Source organism: Lates calcarifer, linkage group LG3, assembly GCF_001640805.2.
Source record: "Lates calcarifer isolate ASB-BC8 linkage group LG3, TLL_Latcal_v3, whole genome shotgun sequence".
Lineage (NCBI taxonomy): Eukaryota > Metazoa > Chordata > Actinopteri > Centropomidae > Lates > Lates calcarifer.
Window position 1 is genome coordinate 8,009,604 of NC_066835.1, and position 22,554 is coordinate 8,032,157.

The window sequence follows — 22,554 nt, forward strand, 5'->3', positions numbered from 1 at the left end:
ACCTGGGATACCAGATGTTAAAATACACTCATGAGAAAAGTTTGTGATTCAAATTAACTTTATTAACTTTGCGTCCAGATGTCAAAGGGCATGCAAATACAGGCGTCTGAATCCGAAATTGTTTTTTTCCTCAGTTTGGTTCTATTTTCTTACAAAACTACGTGCACCTTAAGTAATCAATTCTGCAGCGTACAAACCACAAAAATACCAGTTTTACATTATCAAATACTGCACATAGAAAACATTTACAAAGCACAGGTAAAAAATTACAGCTCCCTTTTTCTTCTTTGCCATATACCGCATCCTTTCATCAGACGGTCTGCTACACTTTGCCCTTTAAAATGTACTCTGCGAACACTCCTCGGTGGAAAGGTTAAGGCCAGTTAAGAAAAGACAACCACTCATCTACCAGCACCAGCAATCCAATTTAACTGGGCTAAATGTTTTAATGCTCCCATCCATCTTTACATTTGATTCCAAGGCATCAATCTACTGTGTGTGCACTTGGAAATATCATTTTGGTCCATTGTTGTTCAGATATTTATTATATTTTGGGGTTCCGTGTTAAGCTATTAGTTCAGATTGTATTCGTAGGGTGTGTGCTTTGGTGGGCTTAATAAGATAAAGGTTGTCTTGACAGTGGGGGAGGGAAGCTACAGTGGCCTTCATATAGTCTGACGGACATCTAAAAGGACAGAATGGCTACTCAGGAAACTTGTGCTGTGATTACCAACATTTATAGACCCGGATGAATACAAACTGGCGTATTCAGCAGCAAAAACTCCAATTTGCCCATCAACTCAAGCAATGATGTCTGTTTTGTTCTTGTTGTCCCCTGCTACATTGGCAAGCAGACATATGGAATGCATGCTTCAATAGAAAATGAAGAGTAAAAATGAAAATTGTTGCTCATGGGGACTGCCATAGAAATAGCAGTCATTCACAATGCATTGCATGCTCTGTTGAGTCTAAATTGCTTCTAGTGCTTGCAAACGTGATTCGACTTTGTATCTTATTTGTCATCACTGCAGTTCAGCTGATGCTGACACCACATCACCAACTCAAAGGAATGAGAAAGAGTCTAAAGCCAAGAGTGAAGGCCCCAGCAACAGTAAGGATCTACAGCCAATGGTTATTGCCAGAAGAAATATTTCAGAAAATGGAAGGCTAAGTCCATGCTACTTGAAGATACAGCATATTTGACAAGTCTTTTGCATCTCATTGAATTCCCATTAACGCAGTACTGGGTCTAACTACCTTCATCATCAACATCACTTGTCATTATCATAATTATTATCATCATTATCATACCATCAGAAAGATTAAATACAAGAAAGTCATCAGAGTAACCATGCGGCAAACATTTTCTAGTTCAAAGTACAAAAATCATAGCAATTCCATCAGCTTGATAGATTAATCGATAAGTTAGTTGGTGCGGGGGAAGGTTGAGGGACGGTGGGTAGGGGGTAGCAATCCTTTTGCTTGAAACCCATCGTGGCGATTTAAATAAATAAAACTGCATTTCGCCAGACAGAATTCATGCTTGTTTCAACCACAGAGCTGTTCTTTTAAGTGAATACACAGAGAGTAAGACATACAGTACAGTAGAAGTAGGGGCTGCCTGAACCAATGCAGGCGGGGTCCCTGGAAAGTCTTCAAAGAGACAGTATAGCAAACAAGATGACAAAAAATTACACTCAGTTCTGGTGTAAGGATTAAGAAATACATTCATAAAACTATACATATACACATATATAACTTCAGTACAATATTTCAAGCAAAATACATTTGTCAAAACTTTCAGTTGTGTGCTACAATAGTGAAGCAATGTCTCCTACACAAAATAAGGCCATTGTAAACTGAACAAGCCCTCATTTTCGCAAAAATCTAAAGGCAAGTTTTGCCCACGCTGCCTCTCTGACGCGCTCTCCTCCTCCTCTGAATAATACCTCTCTCCTTACAAAAATAAAATACATTTTCAACATAGCACTCAAGAGACGATTCAGGTTGATTGAAGATACATTATAAAAGTTTTGCACGCAATAAAATTAGGTTATAGAATGCTCAATGTGGATTTTAGAAGTAAAACAAGCAAGCGTATGGGTTCATATTACAAGCATCATTCAAAGACTTTACATTCAAATCTCAGCTGAGCCATGTTGAGATACTGTGAAACTCAAGCTCATACTATCGTTACCTGTCTGAATCAGTCCAAGCCCTACATGCTCCGTGCTGTTTCCAATAAACTGCACATAAGCGTCTACGATCAACACTTTGATGAATCCAACCATTTCGCAACCTGCTTTCGTGCCTCTGCCTTCATGTTTAAAAAGCATCATTCATCTCCAGAAAAACAAATTGAGACTCTCTGACGACCTGCTGTAACACTGCCCTGCGTACTTTAACCCCTGCGGCTTGCTTCAACTCTTTTTTTTTCATACTTTTACAGGTTCACAATAATTTTCTTCAACTCACTTAAAACAGTAGATTATGTGTCCAAATAAATAACATGATCATGTTGTGACACAATATGTGTTAATTATGTGATACTACAGTAAATTCTTTTAATCTATGGTAAATATCATGACGAGAGAAAAAGGTGTTGATGCTCATATCTGAAAACCCTGATCCTTAAATTCTCTTCACTGTGGTCCACTGTCAACTTGAGTTTACAAGTGGCTTTTTTAATAAATATCTATACATTTAAAGCTCTCTCTCTCTCTCTCTCTCACCCCTTTGCCTTGCCGCTCATTATGCATTGCGCAGTACAACACATACACACACTCACACTACACTTTAAAGAAAGGCAATATTTCAGCGTTTCCTTTTGGTTGCAGGGATCAAAGGATTTGGACAAATTTGGCAAATGCTATCTGCTCTTCTATAAATACACGTCTTTTATAAGAATTTTCTCTTTTCCTACTTTCTATAATCAGAACTGTGAATATTTTGGGTTACTCAGTACAGCAAAGGGACACATACAGTCTCATACAAACTCAGGAAACATTGGAAATCACATGGAAAAATATTAACAGTATTTTCATAGAGTTTACCAAGGACTAAACATTCAGCAGGGATGTTTTACATGTTTAGAAATTCCTTTTAGGTTTCAGTTTTTTTTAGCTTTATGTTCTGTCCATTTAATTTCTCTCTTGTCAACCAAGCTTTTTTTGTCCTCACAAAAGGTGCGCACTGAAGAGAATGTGTGCAAATACCAAGAGTATAAGTCCTTATTTTTACATCATGCCAGCTGTCCACAAAAATAGATAAGATACAAATCAATAAGGTACATAAAATTACTTCATATACATGACCATACAAGTACAGATCCAGCAAGGAATGGCTCCAACATGGGAAGGAAATTGGAGCCCAGACCTTGATGGTTCTTTTAAAAAGGGTTGTACACATGATGGGGGAGGGTCAGAAAACGACCATCACACCCTCCTCCCAAAAATTCAAGAATGCCAGAGATCCCTTTTTCCAAAGTTCAAAGAGCGTTGAAATGTGAATTCTGTTGGTCTGAAGTGCTGAGAAGATAAAATGCCTTGGATTTTCCCTTTTTGCACAAAGATGAAGAGAGGAATGACAGTTCTTAGCAGACCATACAACATATGGCGGTGAAATGTGAGCTCGTAAAAACACACAAGCCTTTAATAGGCTAAAGCTTGAGACTGTGAACTCTCGTAACACGACTGAAATACGACAGTCTTTAGTGTTTTTATCCATATACAAGGTTTGGCGTTGGTCTCGAGACAGGCAGATTCAAAACACTTGAAAAAGTCACTGAAGTCTTAAAGAAAACAACAGTGGCTCAGTTTTCCCTGCTACTCCTCTGCTGTCAGTAAAAAGACTCAACCATTGCACATTTAACTAAACCAGCCAAAAGGTCAGTCTCACCTTTTTGAGAATGTCAGTTGAATTATTTTTTTAAATCCATCAAACACAAATGCAAGAAGTAAATACCTTGGCTTATTTCAAAACTTACATCTTAATTTCTTCTTTAAAAACACACTATTTAGACATTCAGAAAACTAATATAGATTTTTCTCTGAGCCTGTTTTTTCTTTGTTAATAAATGACTTTTATTAATGCTCAGATTGAAGTGTAAAATCAACTGTAAATCAGATGCTATAGGCAGACCTGACCCGTTTCGGCTGTTTTAGTAGGCCCTTACACTGCAATTCATTATACGCTCAAGTTACATTTCCATGCTGGCATTCAGTTAAAAGATTCAGAGATGCTCAATGCGGTTTGACCAAATAAAAAATAAAATTAATGAACAAGTGGTCAACACTGCAGGTTTAGTTCAAACATAATACATATTTTACAGTAAAGTGCCATCATAAATACAAACACGCTGCCTGACAGGATATCTAAAGTAAGAACGCTGGACGATGGGTTAGATTTGACATATTGCACCTGAAACAAGTAAAACTACTGTATATGGCAGGTTAACAATCACCCTGCTAGCAAAGTAATACTGGCATAAATAGTCGGATATCAAAAAGAAAAGAAAACTAATTTGGATTAAAATATATGTTTACACATTTACAAAAAGTTTAGTTACAGTTAGTGAGACAAAGAGGAGTGACCAAAGAGAAAGTAGGAGGGTTAAAGGTTGTAGTTGGTACCAGCTTGTGTGCGTGTTTGCCTGGCTGTGATCTGACCAGACATGGTGAGATACGCTCGCCACCTCCCTGTCCTCCTCCATCAAAAGGGGAGAGTGCGAAAGAAAGATGACATCAAAACGGGAGAAATCAACAGGAAGTCCAAACAAGTCTAGGTGCTGGTATACACAGAACGAGAGGGAGTGAGACTGTGGCACCCCCTGGATGTGGAACACGAGAGCCCCAGACTGGAGCTTTTGTGGCCCGTGGTACAACAGTCCTTTACTCGAAAGATGAAGGCAGGATCAGAAATTTGTTCCTCAGCGAATGTGCAGCTGGCTGACTAATTTGTTCTCTTCTTCTGCAGATGGCGATGATAGCACTCTCCCTGTCATCAAAGCCCCCACCCATCCTTCTCCCTAACTTGGTGCAGTGCTCTTTTTTCAACGGATCGCAAAATAAAGCGGCACAACGTATACTCCTGTTACATTGGTCAAGGCAAGCTAAATAAAAAGATTTAAGCACTTTAAAATGTCTCTACAAGGGTTGCAAGCGAACATGCAGAATGCAGCCGATACATACGTTAACACAAATAAGTATTTATCTATCTATTTATATATATATGTATATCTATATATAAACTCTGCCCTGTGAAAATTATAGAATAGCAGTGTTGCTACCTCACATAATAGCCATTATGTGAACATCCAAGCCTGTTGCCCAGGTATGTTTATGTGTTTGGCCTACCGTTCTCAGCTCACGTGTGTAGAATGTATCTTCTTTTTTTGCATTACATCTAAGTCATTGACTCTGCTACATATCCATACTTTATATTGTAGACTAGTTCACCTACTACTTATAGTAATAATAACAACAATAACAATTGCTTTGGTTTTAAAAAATAAAGTTTTTTTTCTTAGTTTGGCATAGAGAGTTTAGAAACTGGCATCAGGACGGCCCTGGGATGAGTCGTGCCACGGAGATCTGGTACCTTGGAATGCAGAGTATGGCACCCGGTGGATCGTTGTGTCGTGGTAGGAAATGTTGAAATGAGTGGGTGAAAAATGCTACATGTTCTGGTAATTCATGCCTACTTCAAGGTGGCTTTGCTAACCGTTTAGTCGACTAAAAACACTGATCAGTGGGTGAGGATATGGACGTACAGTAGAGTGTAATGTCCGGTAAAGGATATGGCAGGCGTGTCAGTGCATGTATATACATGAATACACGCATCACGTGCACAGATGCACATGGGTATATGTGTGGGTGTGTGTGTGTGAGTGTGTGTGTGCCTACCTGTCTTGCACTTCAAATACAGTTGTTGTGTATATACAGTACATGTGTCCGTGTCTGCACGACTCTGCCTGTGCCCGTGCATGTGGGTGTCTACTGGGGTGTCTAGGTGCACGAGGGGCTGGTGGCGCTCTCCAGGGAGGACTGGGAGAGGCGTCTGGTGAGGGGTCCGATGCTGGGGTCTGCCAGGGAGGAGGTAGGGAACAGCTTGTACCAGCCGCTGACTGTGGCAGACAGGTCCAAGTCCTCCAGGAGGATCTGGGCCATTCCCATGAAGCACTTGTGGTCCATACGCCCATAATCCCCCCACACTATTACCTACAGAGACGACCGAGGCATGAAAAAATACAGCAGGAATATTATGATGTACTGTATATAAGGATGTGCCTCTACTTCCTCCCACTGAAACAAACATGCATCGAGGTGCCGCCCACCCAACCCAATCACAACTGTCAATCATGTTGCCACACACCCTTAATTAATGTTTTAAATAACTAGTTAAAACCAAACTCATAAGAAAAAAATAATACTTAAACATAAACCAATGTGAAAAGAACTACCTAACAGAAACCAAATTTTGGGAAAAATGTATTCATCTGCTAACACTGAGGGGTGGGATTTATGACCTATACTACAGCCAGCCACCAGGGGGCGAACAAGATGCCATGTCATCCATCTTCATATCACAGTCACTAGATCCAGTCAAACAACATGTTCTTAGGGATACCATGAGAGTATGACCTTGTGTATCATGGTGTTGTTCTGTTTGTTTATGTATGTATATATTTTTAATATATGAAAACTATATGTCAAAATACTGAAGTATTTTCATATATTTCAAGATCAAACCCCTGCCATCAGCTTTTCCTATAAAGTATTAGATGTGTCTTGCATTCAAAGGTGTATACAAATATGTTTTTCATTAAAATCAACAGAGATTCCCATCATAAAAAACTGGAGGACTATCTTTATTACTTTCATTTGGGCAGAGCCAGTTTTTCATGCAGAAATATGTAAAATCGCTGATTAAAATTGTGATCGCAACACCTTTTATAATAAGGGAATTTTACTTGTTGCCAAAACAGTTTCACTTCTTCAATAAATCTTGATAAATATTGTCAATGTTTTTAATAAGACACCTTGCTGCAGAAAATGGTACTAGATTAAAGAAAATTCTTCATCCAGGACAGGAAATTAAATTCTCTCAGTGCCATTAGAAGATCGTCTGACACAAGAGAATACATTTTTCAATACTGAATAATAACTACAATGTCAAAAGGTGGACATTTATTACTTTTGATGTGTTTTGGGTGTGGAAATGATTAATGGGAAGAACAACAACAAAAAAAAAGATAAAACATATGAAAAAAGGAGGAAGGCAGGGTATCGCTTACCTGTAGGACTTTGCCCTGAGGACTCTCATCAAACAACAGAGCCTGCTGGTAGGTGGGGTCCAGAGTCTTCTTCACTACTTTGGTTTTCTTCTTGGCCAAGCACACTCCATTCTCCAAGACATACACCTTTACATAGGTCGCTGCAGACACAATACAAACAAAAGCAGCTGTGGTGAAACTCTGACATGGGCATGAAAGTCGGCAGAGTTTTCCAACAGATGAAGTCAGCTCAGAGTACCTGGTATGTTCTTAGAGCCTGGTTTAGGGATCAACCCTCTTGCCTGGTTGACCTCCACCTCCAGCTGCCCTCCTCTGTCTACCATGCCTACATGGACATCCCCTGTAGTAGAGAGAAAACACACCATCTCTAACAATCCTATAATAATCTTGATAATCAGAATAAAAGGACCAACATTTTGTTTTCAGTTGAGCTTTGTGGTGTTCATCATCCGCAACAAGCTTGGATTCACTAAGGCTGCAGGTGCCAATTTCTAACAGCAGAGGGCAACACAGAGCTGTAAATCTGTCCACAGGAATGGTGGCGCACACTGCACTCTCCTGTTGTTTTTCACAATCTATGACCTTTGCATGAAAGATTTATATCTCATGCAAGAATAACTTCACCCATACCAAGTGAATACACTACTGTTGTGTAGTATTTGTAGAATTTGCTGTGCATCTAAAAGTTTGGCTGCATATATTCGAATTTGACTCCTATTATTCAGACAAATAGTATTTATATGCTCTTGTATTGCATATTCATTTACTTGTGATTGTCTCATCAGTGATCAGAGAAATGAACTGTGGAGTGATATGCTCTTATGTCAGCGTTTAGGAAATGTCTCACACGCAATCAAATGCAAGAGAACAAAGAGAATTTGAAACACATTCATCACACGGTTTTGAATCACCTGCAAACACTATTAGAGCAGAATGAAACTAACTCAAAAGGACTGGTGTTGATGGTCACTCTTTGGCTTACCCATGGGGGGTGTAGCTAGTGTTTGCCGGCCAACAATCTGAGCGGGGCCTAGCCCGTCCAGAAAGTCACTGAACTGGCTCTCAGGCCCCAGGCGTGTGGTAGGGAAGACAAAGCTGAGAGAGATAGAGCAGAGTTAATATTAGATGGGTGGATACAGCGGATCAAATGGATGGATGAATGGATGAACTGCCTTTGGACACTCACGTTCCATCGGAGCTGTTTGAGTTGGTGCTGCCGTCGGTTGAGTCCTTGCTGCCCTGCCGTGTCACCCGGTTCCTCATCTCCACGGCGATGCCAGTCTCCGTGCTCCGTCGGATGGTGCTACGAAGCTTCTTTGTCCCACCGTCTGAAAAACACAGAGGTCACAGATCCTGCTTTAGGTGCCCTTACTTCAGCAGGATAATCCACTAAGCGTAATAATCAGAGGAAGTCGTAGAGCTGTCTGATAAAGAAGTCAGGTATTATCCAGGACCAGCACCTACATGATAAGCCTTTTATGCAGACATGCTGCCTGGACATTCAAGCGCAAATATGTGTTATGAAAAGATGTGAACTCCATCACCTTGTTCTGCAGATATTAATATAATAGTATATATTTTCTAAGGCAAATTTTATTTAAGTTCTCATTCAGGTTGCCCAAAAGCTCTCTTAGTTTCAGAGTTTGTAAGAAACACCAAAAAGTGGCAGTGAATGGATGTTTAAGTCAAACAGTGATGTCTGTGAGATAGGCTATACAACAACTATCCAGGAGGTTTGCTTTTTCAAAACTACTCACTAGAAATGAGGAGAAATTTAGCTTGGTCTCAAGAACACCCATCTCTCCACTATTTGTTTTGAAGCAAGCTCACTCAGGCGAGAAGGCAATCTCACCTAATATCCACAGGGATGTCCCTGCACTATTGGAAAATCTCTCATTTTAAACACGCAAAGCCCATTTTACAACAGCTGTTGTGAGTAGGGGCCAATAGGCTTTTAGGGGGGACCTCTGAGCCTGACTTGCAAGGTAGAAACATAACACAAATTGGCAGCTTGAGAATTGCTGCGAGTGTCGGGGTAGAAAGAGAGCCAGGAGGCTGAGCTGTGAGGGGGAGGAGGGGGAGGAAGGGGGCGGGCGGGCCAAGTATTTAGGCTTTACATCTCTGCTGACGCTAGGAGAACAGAGCGAGCCGGAGAGCTGCTAACCCCAGAAGAAGCTTTCAGGGCATCATCCCCTGTAATGACACACTGTATCTTGACATGCTGAGTTCAAAGTCGTAGGTGATTTGGGTTCAGGATGACATGTAAGGTTGTGCACTCGTGCAGTTTTAGCAGTCAATCCTTCCCTTATCCCCTCTATCACTGCCATCTTTGCTCTCATTTTTGCAACATTACCCAGAGTTCTCAGGGTGAAAAGAGGCATATTACCAGAGCTTTTCAGGGTACTTCATGCGGATTAACACACAGTCATGCATATACTGTATACTAAAGCTGAAACTGACACTCAGTGAACTGTTTATTAGGTCGAAAGAAAATTAATCTAACTATTCTGACAACAGACAAGTCGTTATAGTCATTTTTCACGCAGATGTGCCAAGCATTTTCTGGTTTCAGCTTTTAAAAGTGAAGATTTGCTGCTTTGCATTGAATCTGAAGACTGTGAAATATGAAGATGGGAATTTTCCTCTAATTTCTGACATTTTATAGACAAAATAATAAATTAATCAAGGAATAATTCACAGATTAATGAATAAAATCAGGGAAAATAATTAAAGTTGGTTAGTTCCATGCATAGTATCAGTGCATTTAGGTGTCAGGAGTTCCATTTATGCAAACGCACTGATTACAAGATGATACTAACTGGAGTTTACATTGAAAAAAATAAAGGCAGGAATCAAGTAGTAGTAGAGAAGTAGGAGATGTAAAAGAAAAGAGAGACGGGTAGAGAAAAAACACTTAGGTTCTCCCTGATGTCCCCAACTGTAAACAATAAAACTTCCAATTCTCAAAGCTATTTAACACAATAATCTGTAGAGACACGTGCACATGCTCACACACAAATGTCATGCTGACACTAGACAGCTTGAGACAGCGCTAGTGTTTGTGCATTCACACCTCCACGCAACATTTACCCTTTCACAAACAGTGTCTGCACGTGAGCGGTCTGGGCTACAGGGCGACGGTTTAGCCAGATGGGAGGATGAGAAAGCCAGCATGTGCAGTTGTGTCAGCAAAGCGTGTTTTAAAAAGATGTCTACGAAGTCGCCGACTAATTTGCAGGACTTCTTTTTGACAGGGGTTTCCTGGACAAGCATATTTTTTTAAATCCTGCAATAGGGATTGAAATTCTTGACAAAGTCTTAAAACTTTTTATAGACATATGTAGGTTTTCCCTGTTATTAAAGCTGTTAATTTGAAAGCAAATCACTGGTTAACAAAGCTGTAACAAGAGGAACAAACTGATTAACCTCCCCTGTTTTAGTGCTGCATCTGCGCAGCTCGTTACGACTGCGGTTGCGGTTGCTGTAGAAACTCATGCACCTCTTCTCTATAGGAGCCCAGATAGTTGAATGGTGCAGTGAAGTCACCAGAGGAGACTTTTAACAAGCAGTTGCTCATTGTTGCAAGTTAAGCGCACAGCCAGGTACAGCCGTCCCACTTCATTAGCCTGAGAAACTCCAAGCTCATTAAGCATCCCTCACCGTGCCCATCTCATCGCCATGACAACCACAGACACCCCGCATCATCACCATCACTATGGAGATAAACAGGCTGCAAACAAAGCCACTTGGTGAGACTTCTGGGGAGTGTGTGTGTGTGTGTGGGTGGTGGTGGTGGGGGGGGGGGTGATTTAACAAGAGGACAGAGGGCTTTGAAAGAGTGTCACAGAGGAAAGAGGACGAGCGGCTGTAAGTGTTGAGGAGAGAAGAGGAACATGAGAATGATGGGGTCCCATGGGTGCTGGGGATGAGGAGAGGGGTGCTGCCTTCTGCTGCCTTCTATTTATAATCCTGCAGTCAAGAATATTTCCAACAGACAGCGTGTGTGTATTAGAAAGACAGTGTGTGTTTGTGTGTGTGTGTGTGTGTGTGTGTGTGTGTGAGTGTCTCTGCGTGTTTGCAGCATCACACCCAGACAAAACTCCAAGCACTCCTGCTGCCATGACAACCCCCGCCCTCGGATCTGGACCCAGACAATGCCACCTGAGACAACTGGCGCCATGGCGACAGGCTCACGACCCCCCACTCCACCCCATCACTTTTTTCCAAAAATGTATTTATTGAGGCAACATTTCACCAAAACTCCTGCACTTCAGACTGAAATTTGGGCTAACGCTGCCACTGCAACAATAACCTGAACTCTGTCCTGTTTATATCTGAACTGTACAGACCTGCCATTCAAGAATATAGTGTTTTATATTGGTATAGGCCACAAATGTGTATGATCTGCATATCATGGTGATCAAATGTCCCTATTATGATGGTGAATCTGTTACAACACCTTTAATAGCGAGTTCATACACATAAGTGGGACATCTCCTGCATAAACCCGTCTTTCAACTATCAAGTAGCTATTAATTTAACTTCATATGCACACTTGTTGCTCATTTGTCAGCCAGCCCCTCTCCTCTCATCAAAACAGCCCCCACCCACCCCTCCCCATGGTGCGAAGCGCTGATCTCTTCCTTCCTATTTAATCCCCTCCTCCTCGTCTGCGCTTTCCCTCCATTCGTTTCCATGGCAATGCCGTCTGCATTGCACCAAGAGCCCCGGCCGGCGTGTTCGCTCATAAGCTTTTCCCCTCTCTCTGTGTCTTTCTTCGCTCATATTGTCCTCTCCACAAGGCTCGCTCCTTAATCAGCCAACACTTCATCCTTTTTCCGCTCTCTGCCTTTAAATCCTATCTCCCAACACTCCTCTTTCTTTTATTGCTGCTCTTTATCTCCAGCTCTTTGTTTGTTTGCTATCTTTTTTCTTCTCACTGCCCCCCCCCCCCTTTTTTTCAATACACACTCCTTGTGCACCGATTCCTTTTTTCTGTTTGCTTTGTCTGCCTTTCCTAATCATCCTCACTTTCGTTTTATCCTCTCTGGTAGTTCTCTAGTTTTCTAGGCCTCTGTCCATCTTTATCACACAACTCTCCTATCTCTTCTCCTGGTCCATTCCATCTAAATTATTTAGCGTATTTTCTGCTCTTCCTCTGCTGAACTAACTTTGTTATACAGTGTTAACATCAAATACACACACATCCTGGAAGAGGTAATTAGAGGTAGCCTGACATATATGCCATTTGAGCAGCTAAAATAACAACATTACATAAGTTGTTGTGCGTCCCTGTGCTACAGGAGAGGGTTTCTTGGGCTTTGAGTGCTACAAGGCTGTTAAAGTGTCTCCTTTTGGCTTCACTATGATGAGTAATACTTTGTCCCTGAAGACACACTCATGAATCTCACAGAAATGTGCGGCCCGGGGAAGTGATCGCACACTCAAAACATTTTCGCTTTGTGTGTCAAAAAACGAAGGTATTCACTGGAGCTACTTATGCAAGCCACATGTTTGATAATCATGATAAGGCAAGATCGAGTCACAGGGAAGAAGATTAGGACGGGAGAGAGAGGGCGAAGTGGTAGGGTCGGAAAGAATGAATAGCTTCAGCAGAGAGAATTAATAGCAGAGAGGGAAATAAAGAAAGGTGGGATTATTGAAAACGCCAACAACGCAGAAAAGAGCCACACACTGTGACTGCACGCACGCTCATATATGAAATATAGCTTGTGTGTGTGTGTGTGTGTGTGTGTGTGTGTGTGTGTGTGTGTGTGTGTGTGTGTACTCAGTAGATCATTAAAGCTGCTCTGACATTTGGAGAGAACACTGATGAAGCCTTTCTCATTATATGCTGTAATACAGAATGCTGTTTTTAGACTCCCTGGTTGCGCCGACATGCCTATTGGATGCACCGGTGACGGCAACGATCCACCATGCATAGCAACAGTAACCAAGCATGGGTGTTGGAGATGAAAGATCTGTTGTGGTATCTATCTTCACCGCCGGACCCCTGCTAAATTCAGACAAAAGGAAGATTTAAGGTGGAAGCTTAAGTAAGACAAGAGATTATATATAGGAGTTTGTGAATCAGATCCATAATCATGTATCATACAGTTATGTAAGATAGCAGAACTAAACTATGCTTATTATATAAACCACATGACCTTAAACATTCACAGGACTTAATATAGCAGACACTATCATATCAGCTTACAAATGTCAGTAAACTCTATTCTGCAAACTAAAAACTTATGCTTATGAGTTTAATGGTTTTACCCTCAAGGACATCCCTGGTTTAAACATAATATAACCCTGTAAACACATTTATTATGTTTGAGAAATCAGCTTGTTCTAGCGCTTTGCTCTTTACATCAACAGCCCAGGGAGACACATGCACAGTAGTAGTACAAAGTAATGGCAGCAGTTGAGTTAGAGGGCTCTTTTAACACTGAAAGTCTCTGAAAACCTTTCTCAGTTGACTTCGCACAATGTGTGATGGCATTCTACACTGAGGCACCATTTTTTTTTTCTGACAAAAGTTAGAACAGATTTGGTTATTTAACATCTGTGCTCTACTCATTAATTTGAAGTGGGTGGGGCTTAATTTGGAAAAAGTGATTTCACCTACTCCCATGATAAATACCACTCTCATGTCTGTGCGGTGTTAATTAGTGAGCTTTAGAGGTGCTGATATGTAGACTTTAATACCTTCACACAGAGCCAGGCTCAGCTGTTTCCTTCTGTTTCCAGTCTTTATGCTAAGCTAACCCAAATTGTTCCTGAACACATCAACAGTCTGAGGAGAATCATTCATGATATTTACATAAAACAGTCCTGGGTGTAAGCATATAACCTTCAGGTAGTTGGGTGAATAAACACAGCTTTTGAATTTTGTTGTGTGTCTCCTCAGTTGTGCAATCGTATGCCTGTGTTTTCTTTCCTGGCTGCTTTCTCTGTGTGTGTATGTGTGTGCATGTGTGTGTGTGTGTATGTGTGTGTGTATGTGTGTGTGTCTTAACGTTCCTCCCAAAACCATTTTCACTATAATTCAACCATTTATGAGCCTCTGCCAGCCGTCCACTTTTCTAAGACAGTTATTTAGCTCTAACAGAGCGTGCAAAAACAAATAAATGTAGCGGAGAGATAAGTGTAGCCTAGTATGCTAAGTGTTACTCTGTCTTTAGTGATAATGCATGGGAGTTAAACAAAACTAATCTCATGTGTTGTTTGTGTGTGTGTGTGTGTGTGTGTGTGTACTCTCGATGTGTGTGGTGCGAGAATCACATTAACAGCTCAGGCAGGGACATGAGCCAGGGAGTGGTCAGTTTGAAGCGATTAGCCTTTAACAGCATCATGTTACATCGGAAATTATTTCTTGAAATCTAAAAGCTTCATGTATGGCAGGATGTCTGTCAGTGAGTTAATATGCCACACGGGCTCCTGTCTAATGACAATTAATTACAATGAGGAAAAGAGTAATCTAATTCAGATGTAATTTCCTCTTGATTACTCAACTCTGTGGCTGATGGCCAAATGATGCAAGATGGCCAAACGATTTATAGGGCAGAGGCAGATGAGAGGAACAGATGACATCAGGTGGCTAGAAACTAACAAAATTTTTATACATTTCACAGAACGTTCAATTGCATTAAGCACTGAACATAATTTTCCACTAACATACCCAGTGAGACAAAGAGAGAACAATATCTGGTATATTAAAAAAAAAAAAAAACTTTTTCTTAACAAGATGTCTCGTCAGGAATTAAGTCATAAAATCAAAGTTCTACCAGCAGGATGAGATATTTCCATTTCCTTCTGATTTAATTGAACTGTTTTTCAGGTAACAGTGTCAGTATCTTCAATTAAAGCAGAATAATGAAGCCAATTCCACTTTGTGCGAAGAAAATTACGCTTAGGTCAAGAAAATTCCCCAGACAAATTGGCTTACATTGACCAGAAAGGAAATTATCTCACCACCATCTTGGCAGATTTGTGCTCTCTGATTTATGAGAAAATAACATTCTGTAGAATAAAAAGTAAACTAAATCTCTTAGTCGATGTCTCCTGCAGTGCAGCAGCAGCCTCCCTGTGCCATGAAACTCATTTAGAAATCAACCTGCCTATATGTTTGCATTGGCTGAGAAGCATATATGTGTGTGTGTGTGTGTGTGTGTGTGTTGTTCCTATGCACCAAAAGCTGCTCTCAACCCCACCTTTTGCAGCACCATACAATAGACGACAGCAGGCCTGTGTATGTTCTAAGTGTGTGTTTACACAACTCTATGTCGAGAGGAGTGGTAATGACACCCTAATTATGGGTCCTTTACACACAGACATTCATACACATACACAACACAGTGACTCACCTCTCACACTATTGAGCTCCGTGACACACACTGCAACTCACTGCCTGTTTAAGCCTTGCTGGGGTGCCACTAAAGTGCACTTGCTCATTTTCAACCCGGGTGTCTACGTCTGAGAGCTCTTAATCTATTAGAGCAGGTCACCAAATCAGCTAACAGCCTCCAACATATATGGGAAATTACACCTCAGATAGCTTCGCTCTGTTAAGCTGTTTTTTTTACAATGGCTCAGAGATTTCAGTTTCTCACTCATTCAAAAAATGTTACTGAGTGTAGATTGATGGCAAAAATTACAATTCTTTCTGAAGCCACTGCAAGAAAGAAAAAGCAATTCTAGCCTGGGTAGCTGTTTGCTCCTGTTCCCAGTCTTTAAGCTAAGCTAAACTCACAAGTTAAGTTTCTATAAATTCATATTTGCCATACAAGAACTAGAGTAACTGTAAGGGCTGCATCAGATTGTAGGTGCAGTGGTTTAAAACACAGATAAGTTCATACCTGGTTGACAGGCAGTGTTTTACATGCAGAAGCCACACTCACACACATACGTAAACAACAGTAGGTACGCAGGTACAAAGTCAGACATATTCACAGTTGAATGGTTCACCAATCTGTCTGGCTAAGAATAGAGCACTGAGCATGGAGCAGTCGGTGGGCGAGATTGAGAAAACACGATAGACGCTCTGAGTGAAAGCGAGAGCAAAAGAGATGGAGATGAAGAGGGGAGAGATTAAGGAGAGGGAAAATTAAGATGTCAGTGAGCTGGGGGGGAAACACAAAGAAGGTGATGAGGGAGTATGGCAAGCAGAGAGATAAGAAACAGAGAGGTACAGAAAGTGATCGCTGGTCAGTGTAGCTGGTGTTTGGTAGCCTCTAAAAGCACCGGTGGGGAAGAGAAAGCTTTTAGAGACATGAGTAAGGTTTCAGTTTGTATGTGTCAGGAGAGCCAGTGACTCAATACACTTCAAAAGAAAAATGAGGCAGTGGAGCAGGAGGCGAGGTGAGGGAGACAACAGAGCAGCAGTCTCACCTGAAATAGCAGCTCAAAAGACACAAGGAAGATTTTTCGATTAGTCATAGTGAATATGAATAGCTATCTTTTGTATTCATCCTGTGAAATAGCTATTATTATGAAAGGGCAGTTCAAGTTTCTCCATAGTTCAGGCACTGCAGAGATTCAACAGCTCCCACTGTTACTATTCTAACAATTCATTGCTTTTTTATCCACCATTGCTCATTTTGTTCACAAGCTTTTTCTGAGCTGTCTTCATATGTAAGAATTTCTCTTTAGGGGTGAGTTTTCCCTCGAAGGATCTGATCACCGTAAGCTTTCCAAAATGTCTCTGCCAAAATTCCTAAAGTGTGTTTCCTAGCTGTGAGTCAGAAACAGAGCTAGAAGTAGGGCATGAGTGAGTCACCCCGAAAACACCCTGAGTACTAAAATGCCAGGTCTACTCTCTGGTCCACTGTAACACAGTCACAAACACATGCAGAGGATGACTATTTTAAATAGTGGACATACTAGTCTGTGGCCTTGTGTAACTGTTGGTTTTGTCTCTCCTGGCACAACATCCCTGATGACTTTCATTTCCCTCAAAATCATAAAATCAGCCTATCATTACTGTATAAGTAGAACTGTAACCTGATCCGGTTACAGTCTGACTTAACATACAAAACATGATACACAATTTCCATAATAGTAAAGAATAATTATAGGTGGCCAAAAATAAAAAAAGAAAAGAAAAACCCTCTGTGGAAAAAGACTTTTAGACTGACTTTTAAAACTTCAGACGAATATGGGGAACAACTGTACACACATTGTGAAACTGTAGTTCCGTTTGAAGAATTTTGGTGGGTTGGTGGTGGACTTGGTCCAGAGCTGATAACCCAGAACTTTTTACTTATTTTGGGATAGAAACAGAAACTCTCAGAAAATATTATCTTAAGCTATCTCCCTTCTGCATCACGTCAGCCTGTCCTGCAGAGCTATCTCAGTGCGGGGGGAGCACAGTGTTCCCATTCCTAGTATTCAGGAAACTAACAACACTTTTTATGTTCACTGGAGTACAGACAACCTAATTAAAGTAGAGCTTTAGTTAAACACTGTCCTGTCAACAAAGACACACAGTATCAGCACTGCTCTTTGCAGGCTAACATTAGCTAAAGAAACAGTCGTACATGTTAATGTTAGCATTGCTAAAAATATAGCAAGAATTAAATATCAGAATGTTCACTTATCTTCAGACTAACAAGTGCTGCTGGTGGAATTTGCTGGGAGAAAGTTAACTAACAAACAAAAGGCTAACAGTAGAGATTCTAACAGCACTTTGCATAAGAGTGTTTTTTTATAAATTAAAATCAACCATGAAAGTACCAAAAACATTAGCCACACTGCACACTCAGATTGTATTGACTGCTGTGTGAGATAATTACCAGTGTTGTGTAAAGCCCTTCTCAGAGTTTAAACTGGGAACTTAAATTTCTGTGAGCAATACTGTCGCTTCCTTGAATTGAAATTGGGTAAAGTGCACATTATAGGCTAACGCAAACCTCCTGGTTATAAAAAATATTTTTTTACTTTGGAAAATGCAAAATGACTAAAGCATGACACATCTATATTTGTTGTGCCCACTGCATGAAAAACCTACACCACTTACATCATTATGCAAATTAAAAAAATGATATGCTATCCCATATAGCTACACATCCTGTAGACTGTTGCTTCAACTAAGTACAGACATCCACTTTAATTATCACTTTAATTATCACTGTGACAACAGACAGGGCAGCAACTGAAAGCCTGCTCACTAATTTGTCTGCACTGTTTGTGCTGACATCAGCCTGATATCTGCAGACAGCTGGCTGGCTAGCATTAGCTCTCTAGTAGAACCAGACATGAATAAAGCAGAATGCACACACTGTTGACATGACTTCCACAGCTTCGCATCTTACAGGCAGAGGTAACATCGCTTTAACAAAGATAAACAGAGCTCAATGAGTATGCAGTCTTAATTCAGTCAAGTCTGTTCCTACACACGACCTCTAGATAGCCAGAGAACACTAATCATTCTGTGTCACGACACTCCGGTAAACTACGATGTTTATGCATTACTTCTTAAAGCAAAATAAGCGTTTTGCACATGTTGCATTAACTTTTTTTTTTTCCATAAATACGACATTTTACACACTATACAGCCCTACCTGAACCAATTACCACAAGTAACTGCATTAGCAGAGGCACAAATGTGTACTGAAAAAATGTGCAAATACAAAGATTGATTTCAGGATTTAAAAAATCGATATAAGATCTGGCTTACGTAAATAAAAATAGTAATTAATCGGAAAATGTATTTTTTTTATCTGGTCCTGGTCATGTGAGGCTTTTTGCAGCATAAAAGCAGCATAGCTTCAGTAATATTCCTCTACACAGAGAAACAAAGCTTACAAAGATTTTAAATATTTGCTCATTTTCAAAACAGCAAAATAAAATTCATTGCACAGTACTAGAGTTTGTGCCACGGAATCACAGTTTTATAGCTTTTATAGCCTAGCAAATGAAACAGAAACACCTGGGTTATTTTATTGAAAGACAAAACTGAGTCAGAGGTATGGAAAATGGGCCTCTTAGCATTACTGGCAATGGTTAAAGCCCCTTCACATATCTTCACTCCTAGGCTGGAGCTAGAGTTACTGTCAACCAACTCAAAATAATTTGTCTGACAATAGTACAACAGAGAAATGTGGTTGCTCTTGGTCTCAGAACAAAGTTGGAATCGATTTAATAACCAAACTAACAAGTATACTCTTCCTGTGTCAGACATTCTTCCTTCTCTGTCTGTTTCTTTTCTCTGTCTCTGGTGTACTTCCAGCAGTATCTAAAGCACCACAGAAATAAACATGCAGAAAGAAGACAGATTTAAATAAGGAATATTTAAAGGAATTGAAAAGAGGTTGAGAAAAGAAGAGGATGGGTGTTGAGTGGGTTGAGAGAGCTAAATGGAGCAGAAAAGAGTGAGGTGATTGAGTGTGAATGTGCACCAGCCAAACACACCAAGTGTGCTGCACACACATGCATGCACGCACACGCACACACACTGTATATATAAGCTGGAGGGGGGGCGGGGGTGGGGGGCTTGGAACTGAAGCCTTTCACTGGGACGCTCACCAAAAACACACAAAAAACAGACACACATCCACGCCTGGTTTCCTTTAATCTAACTCTCCTGGTGCACTGCATCTCATCAGTGGCGCTTGTTTCTCTGCAAACCACGTCCCTCCGCGCAGACTGATAGTGTACTGGGAGCCACTCTGCTAGCTCTGTTTTCACAGTCATGGATAAACCTGCTCAGGAGATAAGACCGTGTTCAGCGGAGGAGTGACTCACCCATTAAACCTGGGAAACCGTGTGTGTGTGTGTGTGTGTGTGTGTGTGTGTGTGCGCGTGTGTGTGGTTTTTTTTTTCCCTCACCGATACTAATAATAGCAGGTAATAAATAGAACACAGACAGAACCAAAATGCCATCCCCAACACTTGCGTGTTACAAAACCTAGAATAATGAGATGATGTAGTGGGATTCAGGGCTATGAATGGACTAACATGAGGAAAATTGAGATGCATTATTGAGGAAAAACATACATACAAGGCTCTAAATATGGAAGAGCACCTTACACAATGATGCCAGTTTTGTTAAAACTGTATTGTCCATTGCTACCACCTGAGGGAACTTATCTAACCTTGTCTTCAATGCTAATTGTATTTTGTAAGTGTTTTGTGTGTCTTAACTACTCTTTATTCACATGGTTATCTTTGGCAGGTAAGTGCAGAGCAAGGTCAGGCAGGACATTAATCAGGACTAGGGGTGTCACAATACGTTGTGGCACAACTGACTGCTATAAAAACATGTATTTGAGCTGTAAAATGGATTGTTAATGTTCTGAGGAGTTATGACTCCCTAAAGTTACACGTTTTTGTTTGGAAACACCAGAGGGCACAATTAAATAGCATCCATTAACACTTAGACTTGTCAGAGGTCCCAGCTGCTGTATAAAAATGTTGACAAGGCTACAGCCTTTAAAATGTCCTTGTCCCATTTAAGACAAAAAATCAGTTACACAGTTCAGTCATTTACTCAGTTTTACCCAGTTAGGGACAGTGATAGTTGGTTTTCTTGTGGTGCTACCTTGTCATGGTGGAGTTTTTCCTCCTAGCAGGTTTAACCAGGATTGGTCTCAGGTAAAGGGTCTAACTAAAGTTAAAAGGATGGGAGTGTCACTAACAATGCCACCCAATAATAATGTTTCTATTTTGGAAATTACTAAGAACTGCCAATAGTAGATTCTTGTCATGCAGGAGAAGTATACCAAGATATAAGTGCATGCCATGGATGGATCAAAAATTATCAGAGACTGCAATGGCTGGGCCACACACATGATTGTATCCCAAAGGTTGCTTTGAGATGGACTGGGCAAAAGAAAACCTGGAAGACCAGAAATGACCTGGTGCAGAGCTGTGACAGACAAGCTAGCAAAGATTAACTTGGGAGGGTCAAATGGTTTCTAAGAGACAGAGAACAAGGGAGGGAGTTCATTATAGCCTTTACCAAACAGGGCACAAAGGTCACCAATAGTTTGTTTAAATTCTATCTTTGTTACAAATATTGTATCAAATCATGAACCTGGTGGGGTTTATTATACCAAACAGAGCTGACTGTGTTGCTACATCCCTAATGATCACTGGACAGTAATCAAGCCAAAGTTACCAAAAGTTCTGAAACCACTAAGAATCTCCAGTGAGAAAGGCTTTTAATATTCATGAAAGATCAGTTGTTTCTTAGTTTTAAAATGATGTTATCTTGAAAATATCAAGCAACTACTGCTTGTACACGTCTACAAAGACACTACCTTGCTTGCATAAGAGGTTACCAGGACAGATTCTGCTGATAGTTGTAAACTGACTAGATCTAATTCACAAAATGGAGCATGGCTAGAACATACCCTGCAGAAACTCTGACACAATAACACCACCATAACCACATTAACTCCTAATAGCGCTTTAATGGTGAGACGCTGACATATTCTCCCGCTGTCTCAGTTCACTTTGTCTTTTCTACATCTTTGTGTCTATCAGCTGCCTCATTGTTCAGTCACTTTCTTTATTACCCTCCATTCATTCTGTTTTGTCCTTGTCCATAAATCCTATTATTTAGAGTAGAGAAAACAACCAGTAGAAACAGATTTTTACTTACTAGATAGAAGGTTATTCATGGTTTTGATCTTAAAGGTTCAAAAAAGTGTCACTCAATAGACAGATGATCAGTTAGCCTTTACTTTGCAGAATTATTTCTATTTCTTTATCCAATCCTGCATCTAAAGTCCCAAATTACTTCCCTCGCACATTCCCTCTTCTCTGGGGACCAATTCAACCTGTGGCTTTTCGGTTATTAGGTGACCAACTGAGTGAAGCGGTGGGGCCAGCACCTGGGCTGACCTGTCCCGTCAGCCAATCAATGCATGTGTCACTTGGAACATGGAACACTGACAGCTGGCCAGATCGGGCCACTAATGACCGTCAGGAAGGACCACAGAGAGGACCCTGATCGAACTTGACCAAGCAGGAAGGAATGTTTGTCTGTAGCTCTGTTCATCTGTCTTTGCGACCTTCTGTCCATCGGTCTGTCAGTGTGGGTCACGTGTCTAATTATACGTGCCCATTTTTTTGCCTCTAGCTGGTGTAAATTATGAGGCAGGGAAAACAACAGATTAGGGTAGCCCATTTCTGCCTCACTGAGTCATTGAGTCAACAACCTCGTTTGTCTCCAGGAAGCAAGCTCCAAGATTAGGTTGTAAGTGCCAATTCCTAGTAGTGCGGTGACATAATCTTGATGTTGGACGAATTTT

At 40.8% G+C, this 22,554-nt stretch overlaps 1 protein-coding gene across 2 annotated transcripts in view; it reads right to left on the bottom strand.

Annotated features, from left to right (window-relative positions):
* Positions 1–40: 40 nt before the first annotated feature.
* The window catches only part of rims3 (regulating synaptic membrane exocytosis 3), a 38,563-nt gene continuing 16,049 nt past the window's right edge, over positions 41–22,554 (bottom strand). For both annotated transcript variants that reach the window (XM_018667259.2, XM_018667251.2), the window contains exons 3-7: positions 8,481–8,622; positions 8,277–8,389; positions 7,533–7,634; positions 7,295–7,434; positions 41–6,218 (exon numbers count right to left, since the gene is read on the bottom strand). In XM_018667259.2, the coding sequence (XP_018522775.1) occupies positions 6,006–6,218; positions 7,295–7,434; positions 7,533–7,634; positions 8,277–8,389; positions 8,481–8,622 (710 nt within the window). In that variant the 3' untranslated portion in view covers positions 41–6,005. The remainder of the gene's footprint in view (positions 6,219–7,294; positions 7,435–7,532; positions 7,635–8,276; positions 8,390–8,480; positions 8,623–22,554) is intronic.